This window comes from Eleutherodactylus coqui, chromosome 13 (genome assembly GCF_035609145.1).
Source record: "Eleutherodactylus coqui strain aEleCoq1 chromosome 13, aEleCoq1.hap1, whole genome shotgun sequence".
Classification (NCBI taxonomy): domain Eukaryota; kingdom Metazoa; phylum Chordata; class Amphibia; order Anura; family Eleutherodactylidae; genus Eleutherodactylus; species Eleutherodactylus coqui.
This window is the reverse complement of record NC_089849.1, coordinates 36,544,771-36,560,320: the sequence shown is the minus strand read 5'-3', so window position 1 is coordinate 36,560,320 and position 15,550 is coordinate 36,544,771. Positions and strand designations below refer to the sequence as shown.

General features: G+C 44.3%; 1 protein-coding gene across 2 annotated transcripts in view; it reads right to left on the bottom strand.

Annotated features, from left to right (window-relative positions):
- Positions 1-428: 428 nt before the first annotated feature.
- KAT2A (lysine acetyltransferase 2A) overlaps positions 429-15,550 on the bottom strand; it is a 30,944-nt gene continuing 15,822 nt past the window's right edge. For both annotated transcript variants that reach the window (XM_066587611.1, XM_066587612.1), the window contains 7 exons: positions 14,878-14,988; positions 10,949-11,092; positions 7,842-7,956; positions 7,727-7,763; positions 7,211-7,274; positions 6,672-6,756; positions 429-5,827 (listed from right to left, as the gene is read on the bottom strand). In XM_066587611.1, coding sequence (XP_066443708.1) covers positions 5,634-5,827; positions 6,672-6,756; positions 7,211-7,274; positions 7,727-7,763; positions 7,842-7,956; positions 10,949-11,092; positions 14,878-14,988 — 750 coding nt within the window. In that variant the 3' untranslated portion in view covers positions 429-5,633. The remainder of the gene's footprint in view (positions 5,828-6,671; positions 6,757-7,210; positions 7,275-7,726; positions 7,764-7,841; positions 7,957-10,948; positions 11,093-14,877; positions 14,989-15,550) is intronic.

The following is a 15,550-nucleotide window of genomic DNA, read 5'->3' as shown; positions in this document are numbered from 1 at the left end:
AACCCTATTTGCTGTAGCAGCACATCTGCAAGCTTCTAATCTTCCCTCTCCCCTCCTTCTCTTCATAGATTGGCTGCATGAGACAACACCACGAGTGACTGAGCGATATGCTATACATGTTTGGGTAGCTCTCTCTCCACTAAAGTAAATGAGACTTATGAAGACAACTAAGCAAAAATGATTGGATGCCTTTATAAATATCCCCATGAATCATAATGGAGAAGGTAGTGTACATGTGCAGCCACTTATCAATTCTGTCTCCCCCTGCATGCACCCACTTCCAGCACCTTTGCATACAGGATAGGGACCAGAGAACCTTGTAATGCAGGAAGGAGGAAAAACACCGTTTATCAGTCTTTTACAACAAATCCTGTGGATATGCCATAAATACTATAAACCGCAGTAAAAGACATGTACCGCATCAATAGTACTTTTGTGTAACAGGTTTTACACCGATCTTTATTGAACAGTATGGACAGCATGGCATTCATAAGTACTCACAGTTCGTGAGCAAGGATACATTGAAACAAAGACATCGATGCCAATGAGTGCAAGGCAAAATACTGAACAGGCAACCAAATGCACGGACGTTCCCTGGAATACGCAGTGTAAATGGCGCGGTCTGACCAAGTGTACAAAAGTGCAAACAGCAGAGGCGACAAACACTGAGCAGTCATTACAACTGAGAAAAGTAAGAATATAGATTAATGGAGCGGTGCCTATATGGACAGGTTAACACAATGCCTATTAGATGCTGTTTTTGTACATCAGGAAAGGGTCCCGGAGAGAGTAGGAGTCTATCCAATCCCCCCTCTGGGATCTGGTCCCACCTTTCCTTATAAACACACAAACTATAGTAACCCTCCACTATAGCCCTGCGTATATCACATCCTCTAGCCCATCCTGATCGGGTCGTGGCACTGTGACGTTCTAAAGCGTCTAAGTGATGTCAGCCATATACATTTTCAGCTGGCACCTCAGTCATCAGCTGAATTTGTACAGCTTACTTCTAATACCTCCAATGGGCTGAGCCACAAACGTGACTCCAGTGCCTCTTTCCCGTCATCGCCCCTACACACATTTAATTTTAGCAGACATGATTCTTGTAACCATGGATTTGTATTTTAGCTTTAAAAGGATTTTTTTTTTAAAAAAATAGGTTTTCCTTTCCAGAAACAGTGCCACTCTTATCCATGGGCTGTGTCAGGTATTGACTCCAAACCATGGGCAGGTCGCTTTATGGCTTGGAGTTATATTGTGCATCACATGATCATTTTCAGCTAATTATTTACCCTTTTCAATACCCCTGTTGGTCCCTTCAGGTGGTTGAGGCCATTTAATGGATCCTCACTGGTTTAATAGTTGTTATTCGCACACTAGTATGCAATTTTGGTTCGTAAAAAACGCACCCTTTTTACGGCAAGTATATGTGCATTTTTTGATGCCTGGGCGCTTTTTTTTAAAAAAATCTGTGCTGCACATTTACTGTATTTCACACAAGCAAAAAAAAGCCAATTGATGTCATTTTTCCGCCGCCTCCATGCGTGAAAAAAAGCAGTGAATATGCGTGTAACATGGAACATGCTGCGATTTTTTTTTTGTTCTTTACATGCTAAAAATCTACATGTCTGAATACACCAATTTAATCCAAGATGCGCCTGTGTGAATGGGCCCCTCAGGGCTTCACACGGATGGCCTCATCATACAGGGGTTGTACTACAATCACCAACCCATAGGAAATTTCATAAAAGTCGGATGAGTGCAGGTCTCACCGCAGAGGCCACCACCGTGGCCAAGAACAGGGGTCACGTGTCCTTCCCCTCTTCGCATTACTGCGAGCTTGCTGCGACCCCATGCAGCGAGGAGGAGACTGAATGGAGTGGCGGTCCTACATACAAGTTCTCTGCGCCATTCATTGAAGTGGGGCTGCCGAAAATAGCTCGGCTATTTCCGGTAGTCCCATTGAAAATGAATGCAGTAACATCACGCATGCATGACCGCCGCTCCATTCAATCTCATCACTACGGGCTCGCAGCACACCCCGCAGTCAGGAGGAGAAGAGGCGGCACGGGACCCCTGAACTTTTATCACCCACTCAATGGATAGTTCATTATGGTACAACCCTTCTAGGGTGCCTTCACATGTGGTGGATGTTGCGCTGCGGATCTACACCAAAATCCATACCATTTGGTGCAGAGTTTGGCAAGGATCCCCAGCAGATTTAACCCTTTTAATTGAAGGGGTGACGTCTGCTGCAGATCGGTATCAAAATCTGCACCACTGGTGCGGAATTGGACATGGATTTTGGGGCAAATTTTCCACTGTGGTACATGCACACCAAATCTGCTGTGTGTGAACACACCCTTAATGTGCTTGCTAGAGATACTCTTTAGCAGGCATGTTCACTTGCAGCATATATAGTGTATTTTCCACTGCAGATTGGTATGTGGAAAATATACAAGGTATTACAGTACATGCGGACATCTTCTTAGGGGTTGTGCAATAAGATGGGATTTTTGCATTGGTGCAGTTTTAGAGCTCATTCACATGTAGTATATCAGTTGTAATTTACACAGGTATCATTCTCCTCCCCTATCCTAATAAAGGGGTTGTTCCCCCTTCTAGCTGTTCGCTGCAGGAAGCAGACCGCTCTATAATACATTGATCAGTGTTGGCACTGCAGACCGAGTCCTATTGAGGCGAATGGGACTCAGCCTGTAATACCAACCTGGACCACTGTGCAATGTACGGAGCTGTCTGCTTCCTGCAGCAAAACCCCTTTAATAACGAAAAACTGCAATTAACAAACCCCACATGATCAAACTGTAAATATTAAAGAAGCCAAGATTCTGCATCTCCATTTCATTAGTTCTGACCTGTAATACTGTAAAGTATAAGCTGTAAAACAAAAAATACAATGTTATGCATGGAAGGTAGTGCAGTTATACACACAAACCTGGCTAATTGCTTTATGGAACACCCAAGACCAAGAATACTGTAATAAATAGACAAACTACAGTCAATGGTCCCCAACTGTCCTAAAAACGTGTATGCCCAACATAGCACAGCTTATAGACTTCTACAGAACGACATCTTGTATCTTCTAGGAAACCTGACGGCTGAAGGGATGGTTCACTTCAGTCCTTCTGCCAAATTGTCTCCTAAATGGTCATCTTCAGACATGTCCCAAGTCAGCTGCAAATGAGGCGCCGGCATTACACTGCAACGCACATAGATGGTACTGCAGGAGTGATTTAGGTTCCTTGTTAGGGGAACAAACAGCTTTGCAGAAGTGAAACTTTCCACAATGTTCTAGCCTCAGGGTAGTTACAGACATGTCAGGTTTTTCTCTTTGGGTGACCATGAAGTTTAGTCTTGGACTACAGTCAAATGCAAACTGCTCCTTTAAAGGAAACCGGTCATCAACTATAAGCTAAGTTATAGTGCGCACAGCCTGATAACAAGAGTCAAGCTGTTGTGCGCATGCTGACCTCCACGGGGTATTCCAGCTGAAAGCTCTGAGAACAAAGCAGCTGTTTGCATATACAAAGCAGCTGCTGTTCTTGGAGCTGTCGGGGTACCCTGCCCCACACCTGCATTTAACTCCTAAGTAGCTAATTAGCTACTTAAGAGTTAATGCAAAGATATCAGCGATCATCTTTTAGTGTAAATGGGCCCTTATTTTACGATGCTTATAGTTGATGATGGGTTATCTTTTAGGGACCTTGAAATGAAGCAGCCAGAGATAATTGTGGCTAAACTTGTCAGTGTCATCACCGCAGCTACAAGTCATGAAGTTGCCCGTTTTAAGCTGGCCATACACATTAGATCATCAGCCAAGCTTTCTGACTTTGGCAGGATCAGATGATCTAAAGCAGTGTTCCCCAACTCCAGTCCTCAGGGACCGCCAACAGGTCATGTTTTCTGGATTTCCTCAGTGTTGCACAGGTGATGTAATTATTGTTGGTGCCTCAGACATTGCCACAGGGGTTCTTACTATAGGATATCCTGAAAACATGACCTGTTGGTGGTCCCTGAGGACTGGAGTTGGGGACCCCTGATCTAAAGTGTATGAGGAGATCCCAAGTAAGGCCGGTGACAGACGAGAGTATTCCAGACCTGTGTAGGCATCTGTAACACAATCAGACGTCCCAGCCTGACTGCAGGTCTCCTGACCCAAACTATAGGTTCCTACGAATCCCAAGAGTTCAGGCCAGGACACCCACCCATATTATGGATGCATAAATGTGGCTGGAGTAAGTCTGTGGCATAAATCTAAACATCCCTGATCCTTTGTAAAGGCACTCTACACGGACCGATGATCGAACACAAACGTTTGTAAGAACATTTGCTGCCTGATCATCAGGCCATGTGAATAAGTCCCCATCAGCTGACAAATGAGAAGAAACTTGTTTGTCAGCTGATCAGATCCTTCATGTAGTTGTAAATGCTCCCTCGCCATATAAATGGGCATGTGCTGCCGACAAATGCAAACCTGTATGGGGATAAGCGACCACATTAACAATCGTTCATCCTCACAATATCGTTCCTCTGCTGCCCTTAAACAGTAACGAGCGCTGATCGATATGCTATATGGCTGATAAGCGCTCGTTAAAAGGCAGAACATACGTCTATGTAAAAGGCCTTTTATCCCAGGAAATAAGCTGCTGCTAGAACTGTCACTCCAAGCATGCACGTCAATGGAGGAGAAACCTAATCGACTCACTTAATCAACTGCTCCAAATTATCCAATGGTAATTAACAGCCTTACCGCTTAAAATAAGCAGCGCTGCTTGTTAACAGAAACCCATAACCCTAATAAATTTACACATCCATGATCGGATATCTTGAGCAACATGGGCGTACAGCTACTATTAGTGTGTAGTTGTGATTTGGGGACCAGCTGATGGTGAGGCCCCCCTGCTGTGACAAAGTTTGATCCCATGAAGGATCCTAGGCCAAGCTTTCAGTTCAATATGGCAATGTAAGGCATTACTAACCAGGCAACCTCTAGAAATAGGCATTTTCTACTTTGCCTTCAGCAGTCAGATATAATACTCCTCCACCCGTTCTGATACAGCACCTTTACAAACTTCTGCCTGCATGCGACTTCTGGCGCACTGTAAACTATACAGCGTTACTGTCGCTTTATGCCTTTAGGAGTTCCATTTGAGAACGACGTAACATTCACAATGCAGGAAATAAAAATCAGACATGCCTTGTCCTTTTAGTATGCGTGTTCCCTAATAAATTATTCTTCACGATTTCAGCATGTTCTTAAGGATCTTCTAGAATGAATGGACGCTCCGGTAGTCCTGTAAACAGTTGCAGTTCTGCCGTTTGTGGCAAAGAAAAAATAAAGTGACACAGCCCCCAAAAGTGCAGAGAGCTTTAAGATAGAAGGCTCTGACACCTCATCCTTGCAGGGGAGGACCGCCACACGCTTAGGTGTCAGTGGCATTTTCCCTTCTTGGTGTAGGAGCTCTCACCTTTGGTGGAGGGTGGTAAACTTACACGAACACAGACAGTTTTGCGTACTTTGTAAGGCAATCTTGCCACTAAGGTTTTCGGCAAGTCAAAGTTCATGAAGTTGGAATGGAAGAGTTAATGTCAAGTTGCAATTCCCAGGACAACTATTTATCTATCAGGCCTCCTTCCTTCAGCTTGAAGTAGAAGAACTTCTCCAGAGTGTTGGCACACTTGCAATAATCGCTGTCCGGTGGGTTGTACTCTCGACAATTGGTGATTATTCTCTGCAGGTCAGCAATGAAGATCTTCTTGGTCACGTAATATCTGTTCTTCAGCCTTTCTGTCATTGTCTTCAGGTCTACAGTGAGGTTTGAAATACAAAAATGAGGGACGTAGATAGACTTCAGGCCCATTTACATGCAACGTTTAACGCTCAAAATTCGTTCAAATGACCAAATATGAGAGATAATCAATACATGTAAACGCGGGCATCGGGCACTTTTCGTTTGAGCGATGATTTTAAGGTGAACTTAAAATCCATTGTTTGGCTACCGGAGATAAAGCAGTTTGCTTTGTCTGTCAGAAGACCACAGGCTGTTATCTCCGTAGGGAGTGGGCAGTAAACCTTGTAAGTTCCCAGCAGCTGGGACAAGAACAATGCAGCTGTTCACAAGCTGGGCTCTGCAAACAGCTCCTGAAGGCCCATTTACATGCAAATGAAGGTGATAAAGTGTTAATGGCCAAGCCACCAGGAAGCCAGAGCCAGTGACTCCAAAACAGCAATTCAAGAAATAATCCAGAGAAGTGGCAGAATGTGTCATGCAAAAATTGTAATTTGCCTTTTATTCCTCCATTAAACGAAGCGACGTTACGACCTATGTGGTCGTTATCAAGCTGAGCACATAGGTCAAAACGTTGCACCATTTAATGGAGGAATAAAAAGGAAATTACAATTTTTGCACCACTCACGCTGCCACTTCTCTGGATTATTTCTTGAAGTGGAGCCCAACTTGCTTGGTCTCTGTTACAGTGGGGGTAGATTTGTGCAGAAGCAAGCTGCTCCCCAGGCAGAGCCAAAACATCTAAACTCCCCTAATCACAAACTTTTCTTCAGCTCTCAGGGCATGATGGGAGTTGTAATTTTAGGTTACAAACTACTAAACTAAGTACTATTACTTTCATCTGGAGTATAGGGACCTTACCAATGGGAAACCGGATTACTTCATAGTAATCTGGAGCTTCAGATTTCTTTACGGGTTCCATGAAAGGCCAAGCACTTGGGTGTGTCTGAAAATAAAATGGAAAGTCCAATTAATTTGCTTCAGGTTTCATATGTAATTATCCAAGGAAGGAAAGGAGAGGGTGGAGCAAAATCTATTAGGAATTGATCAAGATACCAAGAATAGGTGTCTCAGATCCCCTCTCCTCTTCACTGCAGGCTCACTGCACCCCCCGCAGTGACATGGAGATTGGATGAAGCAGTGGATGAGAAGGTGCTATGCGGCTCCATTCAATCTCATCCTCAGAGTGGGACCGGGTGCAGTGAGGAGGAGAGGGGACACGGGACCCCAGTTCTTGGGATCGGTAGAGTCTCAGCGGTGATATCTCCACTGGTCAAAATTTTTAATCACCCCTCTTGTGGAAAGCAAAAACCAGAAGGAACTAGAAATGTTTTTCTAACACCGGACAAAAACTTTATACAATACACTTCCCAAAAATGCAAATCCCAAGCATTAACCACCTTGATCTGTGCTAGCAGGTTCTTCAGGACATTGTACAGCTGGTCGGGATCTTTAATTTCCTTCCTGTGAAAAAAGAAAAAAAAAAACACTCTGATAACAGATATGAACAAGGTGAAGGGGAGGGCAATGAAATTAACAGGCTTTCCATGTACTGAATAGTCCCGAACAGCTTATCGCTTCTGTGCTTCCACGTAGGATCGGCAGTCATTCAGTAAATGGAGGTGAAGTGCGCCAGATCCCTCCATTCACTGAACAGGCAGTCGCTCAACGGCTGAATCATTCCTGTTTACACTGAGCGAGGAGGTCACTCGCTAGTCGCTTTGCTTCAGTGAGCTGAAATAAAGAGACCAGCAACTAATGTGCGATTTCTTGCTCAGTACCCTTTTAGCGGCTGTAGGTACATGAGACGACTATTGCCGAAAATCGCTCTTTGAACGCGGATGTGCACCTATACCTGCATGCTGGGGATTGGTGCTGGTTAGTTGGGCACAAGCAACATTAGACCTTTTACTCACCCTTTTTCCTTACAAGATGGTTTCCACCCCGTTTCTCCTAAAAACAAGAGCAAACATCAGTTCTGCACATCATCAAAATACTGTCAAACAGACCGCTATAACTACTTAAACTTACGTATGCCCGGTATACATTCCACTGGAATCTGTCGCACGCCTTCTTTGAAGCACGTGAGTCCGGGATACACTTTACGGATCTGAGCTTGTCTGCGTTCAATCAGTTTCTTGATGATCTGTAGTCAGATAGAAACATGAACACTTATAGGGGGAAACTAGATTACCTTGGAGGATACATTACATCATTAAGAAATGAGTCATTGAAAAGAACACAAACTCTATATCACAAGATATGCAGACATCTGGTATTACTTTCCACTAGAGATGAGCGAACGTGCTCGGCCACGCCCCTTTTTCGCCCGAATACCGCGATTTTCGAGTACTTCAGTACTCGGGCGAAAAAATTCGGGGGTCGCCGTGGCGGCGCGGGGGGTTGCAGCGGGGAGTGGGGGGGGGGGGGGGGGGGGGGGAGAGGGAGAGAGAGAGGGCTCCCCCCTGTTCCCCCCCATGCCGCCACGCCTCTCCCCGCCCCCCGGCGCACCCGAGAACTTTTCACCCGAGTAGTGAAATACTCGTAAATCGCGGTATTCGGGCGAAAAAGGGGAGGGGCAGAGCACGTTCGCTCATCTCTACTTTCCACCTGTTCCCGATTTACTTTATGCCTTTACATGGCCCACGTGACATGGTAACAACCATCTCTATACACAAGTCCCAGTATAAGGTTACCTACACATGGGAGAGCACTTTATAGGGCAGATCGCACTTTCTTGAGCGTACTATTTACCCGCGGATGTGAGGCGATTTTTAGGGAAACCACCATGCATCTGTGCAACTCCGATCGTTACGTACATTAGAGGCTTAGGAAAGTTTCCCATTAATTTCAACAGGAAGCGTCGCATGAACATCGCACAGCATGCGAAAGTTATGTGCTGCATTTAAAGGTCCCATTGAATTCAATCGCTGCATGTCCTATCAAAAGAATGGGGTTCATCTTCGCACCTCACAATGCCCAAATTTTTGGTGATCACTTTGCTGGAATGCCGGTATATCCCTCCTGCCTACAAAATTATTTAGGATCCTATCAGATGGCTCTATTTGACGCCCGTTATAAGCACAGGTTGAAAGGACATTACAGCTTTGGCCGAACAGAGCTCGCTCTACTTCAAACAGCTGTAGCTCCCGTTCTATCACTGCTATCCACATGGCATTGGTGTCATTTTAAAGCATGCTGGTAGCACTTACAGAACTGGAGCTACTGCTTTTTGAATAGAGGTCTGGAATACTGAATCTACAGCAGTCGCCTTTTAGTGGATGTGTAGAGCAGAGGGAAAGGGGAGGCCAGTGGCAGCAGAGATCTGTGATTCTTCAGTCTCTACCTGTCCCAGGGAATGGGCGATATGAATTTTCACTCATGACATCACCAGTGAGCATATTTGCTCTCTGATTGTCACATATGGGGGTCTTTTTCCCAGAAGAGGTGTGAAAAGATCTCTTATCTCATTATTCTTGTACACTATTTAACCCTGCAGATGCTGAAATCATTGCTGACGGCAACATCCAAGTGTATTTACAGAGAAAATAACATTTTCTAGTACAGGTTATGTGGCGATACTAATGTGTAGGATTATGGTTTTTAATTTTATCTTTTCTTTCGACATTTACAGCCTTGTGTGAGGAGAAAAATAATTTTTATTTATCCTGCACAGTAAATTTCGCTCAAGTTAAGAGAAAAGCAAATATATAAAACTAGGAAAATAAAAGCCAAAATAGCAGTTTTCTGTGCATCTCGTTAGCCAAACCAGAATAAAAAAAAAGGCATATTTCCCTTAAAAATGGTACTAAAAACTAAAAGCTGTCTTGCAAAAAGACAAGCCTTCTATAGCTCTGTCAACAGAAAATTAAAAGTGATCAGGCCCTGAAATGGGGTGCCACATAAGTCTAAGGGGAAAAAAAAAAAAGTTCGGTTTTAAAACCTCTATAAACTTGATGTTGTCATAATTGTAATGACCCGTAGAATAAAGTGCTCATAAGATTTATACCACACCCATAGGCGAATGCCTTTTAAAGATAAAACTCTTAAAAAAAACATGGCGAAATAGCAATTTTTTTTCTCTCTGCAGCAAAAAAAAAAAAAACTTGTCCCAAAAAAGATGTCAGACAGCTACACGGACAAAACATAAGTGCCATGACCGCCGGAGCACAAAAGGGTAAATGAGAATTACTTTTAACTGGAAGAACCAGTTTGTGTTATTGCGGGGGGGGGGGGGGGGGGGGGGTGTCGAAAAATGCACTTAAGACGACAGAGTTCTACATTAAAATTACTTAACATGAGACAAATTCAAAATCAACCATTAAAAAAAAAAATTAACATGTTTGGGAGGGTTTTTCCAAATTTCATGTGACTGTTGGAGAAGTAGCACCATTTATAAGAAAGCATCACAGATGGGGAAATAAAATCTTAAAAACAATCACAGAAAATGGCCGTTACTTACTGGGTGAGGAGTGCAGGTAGCTGACTACCAAATGAGGGAGCGAATTACACCTGTGCAGGACACCGATAAGACAACCACTCACACTGCCTCCTGATAATGAGGGGGGTGGCTGCTTGGCGTATACTCCCACACATAGTGGGAGGGACCCATTATATTAGTGTAGGGACCCACTACAACGCAAGGAACCGTGAAGTGGTTAGTGGGCTCATGTATCTTGGCCAACATCCAACAAATGCCTTGCATTTATTATCTATCATTCACATGCAGTGTGGCATTAAGACTCCAGGGGGAGCACAGGGTGGCAGTACCAATGTGGTTTGCTGATGGAAATGCAGGGCAACCCGCCGAATTATCATGGCATCATTAATAGGTTGCTGGTCTGCATGGTGAACTACATATATCAGAATGGTCTGGCCCCCTGTATCCACTATGTGTGGGAGTGTACACCAAGCATCCACCCCCCTCATTATCAGGAGGCAGTGTGAGTGGCTGTCTCATCGGTGTCCTGCACAGGTGTTATTGGCTCCTCCATTTGGTAGTCAGCCACCTGCATGGTGAGAGGAGGAGGATGCATCTATATACACTCCTCACCTCAGTAAGTAACGGCCATTTTCTGTGATTGCATTTATACGAGAGCCATCAGCCAGCAATTACAAGACGCTGATCGTGTACAAACCTCTTTTTGCTTCTTGATAATATGAGAGAGCTCGGTATAAGGGATGCGAGGATTAAGTTCGCACTCCATCAAGGTGGCTCCTTCATAATCCTTGATGTAACCCAGGTAACGACTCTTGGGGACCTTAATATCTTTTGAAAATCCCTAAAATAGGGGAGAATTGAATAAAAAAAACAACATTAAAATGAGACGGAGAAGAAGTCGAATAAGACAAAACCAATAGAAAAAAAGGCATCGAGTGAAAATAAATGAATACAAGAATTATGGGACTTCAAAGATGTAACAGCAAAGAGATCCCCCAGAATCCGCTACAGCATCTGTAGATACATCCCGCTACAGAAGTCACTGTGTGAGTCCCATTAATGAATTCTTTCTTATTGTATCATTTCAGCACGCTCTTCGTCTGGGAACTCTATGATAAAGGAAAATGATCCGCGCAAGGAGTGGGCGGACGAAGAGTTTCAGTGATGGGGCTGAATGAAAACACAGATGGTAACAGGGTCGAATTGCGGCAGGTTTGCTTTGCAGACCCTCAGTACGGAAAATCTGTTACATTTACAGTAGCAGCTAAATGAAAGTTTTCAAAAATTCTCATTCCAAGGCTACATAACTACAATTTAGGGTGTATTCCCACAGGGGTTGGGTTTGTCGTGGGTAAATCCATGGCTTCTTTAGCAGATTTGTTGTGTACTTTGCTGCAGATTATCTGCGCGGAAAATCTACATGAAAAATCTGTGGCAAATCTGCCCTGTTGGATGCATTCCTATGTACCGGCTTTCCCTGAAAATAAGACCTAGCCTGATTTTGGGGGATTTTCGAGGCGGCTTTAAAAAAAAGCCCTAACTGCATTACATTAAAAAAAAATGGAATGCATTACTTAGCAGGCTCGGTCCATGTACCTCCCGCTGCTCTCCCGAGTCCAACGTGCTTCTTGGAGACCACGGCCGCCCACAGAGGATGACTTCCTGGATACGGGATTCATAAATCCCACCGTTTTGTTCATTGAACGCTGCATTGTTTGCCTGAGCAGTGGTCGAAGAACCAATCACAGCCATCTCATTGTAGAGGTGGGATTTATGAATTGGCTAATTATTGCCACGGCTCAGCCAATTCATAAATCCCACCCCCACAACGTGATGGCTGTGATTGGTTCTTCGACCACTGCTTAGCTAATCAATGCAGCGTTCAGTGGACCAATCACAGCCATCACATCGCTTCCTGGTGCAGAATTTATGAATCCTGTAACCAAGAAGTGATCTTCTGTGTGCGGTCTAAGACTGTAAGAAAGACATTGGAGCTCTGGAGAGCAGCAGGAGGGACCTGGACCGAGCCTGCTAGGCATGTATAATAAGACATCCCCCCCAAATAAGACCTAGTGCTCTTTTCACGTGCAAAATTAATATAAGACAGGGTGTCTTATTTCCGGGGGAACCGTGGTAGTCGACTTGCTGCAAATTTGCAGCCAATTTCACCTTTTCAACTGAATTCAAATTGAAGGGATAAAATCTGCTGCAGATCCGTGATTTTCTCTGTCGCACATATGAAGTACAGTCGCAGAGAACGTGTCTGGCTCTGGAGGACCTGGAAACAGTCATAAATTCTCTCAACAGCCCGATGACTTCTATGGGCCTTGTGTAATACCCCTCCTTCCCCTGTGATGGGACTTGCTGCTGGATTGCACAGAGTAGCGAGGCCCCCTGTAATGAGCTTAGCATGAAGCAACCCCGTTTACTGAAAGGGAAAGTATAAAAAGCAAGCAAAAAAGAAATAAAAGCTATGGCAAGCCATTTTTTGGGCACTGGAACAGATAAAAGTCTGGTGGTTTCCAGCTTGCAGAGCTGCATAATGTAAGCAGGACATAACTGAGGTACAATGCGGTGACCGTTCCCCTCTTAGGGAAGTTTTACTGCCTTGGTTCATACATGGTGAACACTTGCTACCCTTATTTCAGTGCTGCGAGTGACATTTTTGTACTACTCTCCAACGTGACCCGCATGTTCATAGCGCAGAGGCCTTTATACCCAGCAGCCAATGTGGATTTTGCAAGACTCCACAAATAAGTTTTGATTTGACCCAGATGCCGCAGCATGTTCTATCTTGGCACTTATGCACTGTCTTGGCGTCTATGCATGCACAATAGCAACCAGCGGCCCACAGCAGAAACACAATGTAATTGCGTACTTGCTGCATGCCGCCTTACTGTCACATGTCAGAAACCCACTGCGAATTATGCTTCTGTGCAGCCTTACACGGCGGAGATGAGCTGCCGACAATCATTTCTGATGCTACATAAAAGACGCAGTCAACCCAATAAGTGAGTATTTGTTGGTCAGCTGATCGCCAACACCTTCACACAGGGCATTCATCAGATGAGAGAATGGAGTTCGGAGAAACATTCGTTCCCGATCAGCAGCTCACGTAAAAGGCACTTAGCCCCTTGGAGGTTTATATGGAGCCGGCTCGGAAGTCATTGACACCAGACATCCAGCTGCAACACCTACAATCGGAGAGAACTCAGATTGTAATCATTAAAGGGGTATTCTGGCTCTTTACAAAATGACCACCTATCCTTTGTATCAGTTGTTGATTGAGGACCCATCGCTTGGGATCCCCAATTAGCTGATTGTCTGGCCCGCTGTCACTACAGTAGACCAGATCACAGTCATCAGTCAGGGTGGCAAGTGGAAGCCCCAGGTGCACTCCCATTGAAATCAGCGGGAGCACCGAACAACTACTTTTACACTTGCTGCTCCTCTTATGATTAGGATCGGATATCCTGACCATAAAGAGTAGTAGAAACGAGGTGCTCCCATTGATTTCAATGGGAGTGCAGCCAGTACTCCCCCCTTCCTGCCCTAACCACTGATAACATCCATCCTGGTACACTGACAGCAGCCCGGATCAACTGACTGGGAGGGATCCAAGCAGTGGGTCTCCAATCAACTACAGTGGGAAATGCCCATACCCACAATGAATTTGTGGGACACTATTTGAGTGTCATGGCAAGGCTTAAGAGACTGCCTGCAGAAATAAAAGATACTGTAATACTGAAGTACTGCAATATATTGTATAAGTGATTAAATGATTGCAAGTTCAAGTCCCCTATGGGGACGTTAAAGAAAAAAAAAAAAGTGACAAAAACTTTCATATTCTAAAAAATATTAAGAGTTAAAAAACCCTTTCTCCATATTTATCATAAAGGAAAAAAAAAAAAAATCAAAACAAAAATATTTGCAAAGAAAAACTTTAGAGGAACATGCTTAAAGGGGTTGTCCCGCGAAACAAAGTTGGGGTATACACTTCTGTATGGCCATATTAATGCACTTTGTAATATACATCGTGCATTAAATATGAGCCATACAGAAGTTATTCACTTACCTGTTCCGTTGCTAGCGTCCTCGTCTCCATGGTGCCGTCTAATTTTCAGCGTCTAATCGCCCAATTAGATGCGCTTGCGCAGTCCGGTCTTCTCCGTGTTGAATGGGGCTGCTCGTGCTGGAGAGCGCTCCTCGTAGCTCCGCCCCGTCACGTGTGCCGATTCCAGCCAATCAGGAAGCTGGAATCGGCAATGGACCGCACAGAAGACCTGCGGTCCACCAAGGGTGAAGATCCCGGCGGCCATCTTCGCAAGGTAAGTAAGAAGTCACCGGAGCGCGGGGATTCAGGTAAGTACTATCTGGTATTTTTTTTTCAACACATGCATCGGGTTTGTCTCGCGCCGAACGGGGGGGCTATTGAAAAAAAAAACAAAAAAAAACTTTCGGCGCGGGACAACCCCTTTAATACTGGATTCATGCATTCCTAGTAAATAGATTGAAATTGCCTAGAATCCTTCAGCATCACGAAAAGCCCAGGAGAAGGAAGCTGAAGAGAATACAGAGCAGGCTGCACACATCACAGGAGCATGCGCTTTCGAAGGAGTATCTCACCTGCTTTTTAAAATACCCAATAGCGTATTCATCAGCATACGTCAGAAAGTAGAGGATGTTGTGCTTAATGTGGTATTCCTTCAGATGGTTCATCAAATGTGTCCCGTAGCCCTGAAAATGAAACAAACACCAATTAAAATAGCAAGAGTTTTTGAGTCTCCCTTTCCATTTCTGTCATCGCCTGACCCCTCTGAACATCCGAATATTCAGGGTTGGCTAAACATCCTAATTCAACCTCCCCAGACACATGAATCTAAGGGAGAGATGCCGCGGAGCAGAAATGCTGCAGAATATATTTGTCCTGTTTTGAAGTTGCGGATAATCTTCTGAGGTTTCCCGATTTCTTTTGACAGAACCTCTGTGTTTTTCAGCAATGTTTTTCTATTCCAATGCAGTATAATCACCATGTAATGAACAGGATTTGAAATCTTCCACTTTCTTCTTTCGCTTGGTACATATTTTTATTATTTCGTAGTCCAATAACCATTGGATCACGCGTAATGAATTCTCTGTGAGTAACCTTTCCCACCACTTAATGAAGACAGAGTCTTCTAGATGCGAGTTTGGGGTTATACTAATCATTAAACCACAATATACTAAACTTTTGTTGTATGCAAGTCTCCCGACTTTTAGGTTAGCTTGAATTTAACGATCAGCCAGCAGTGCCCGAAAA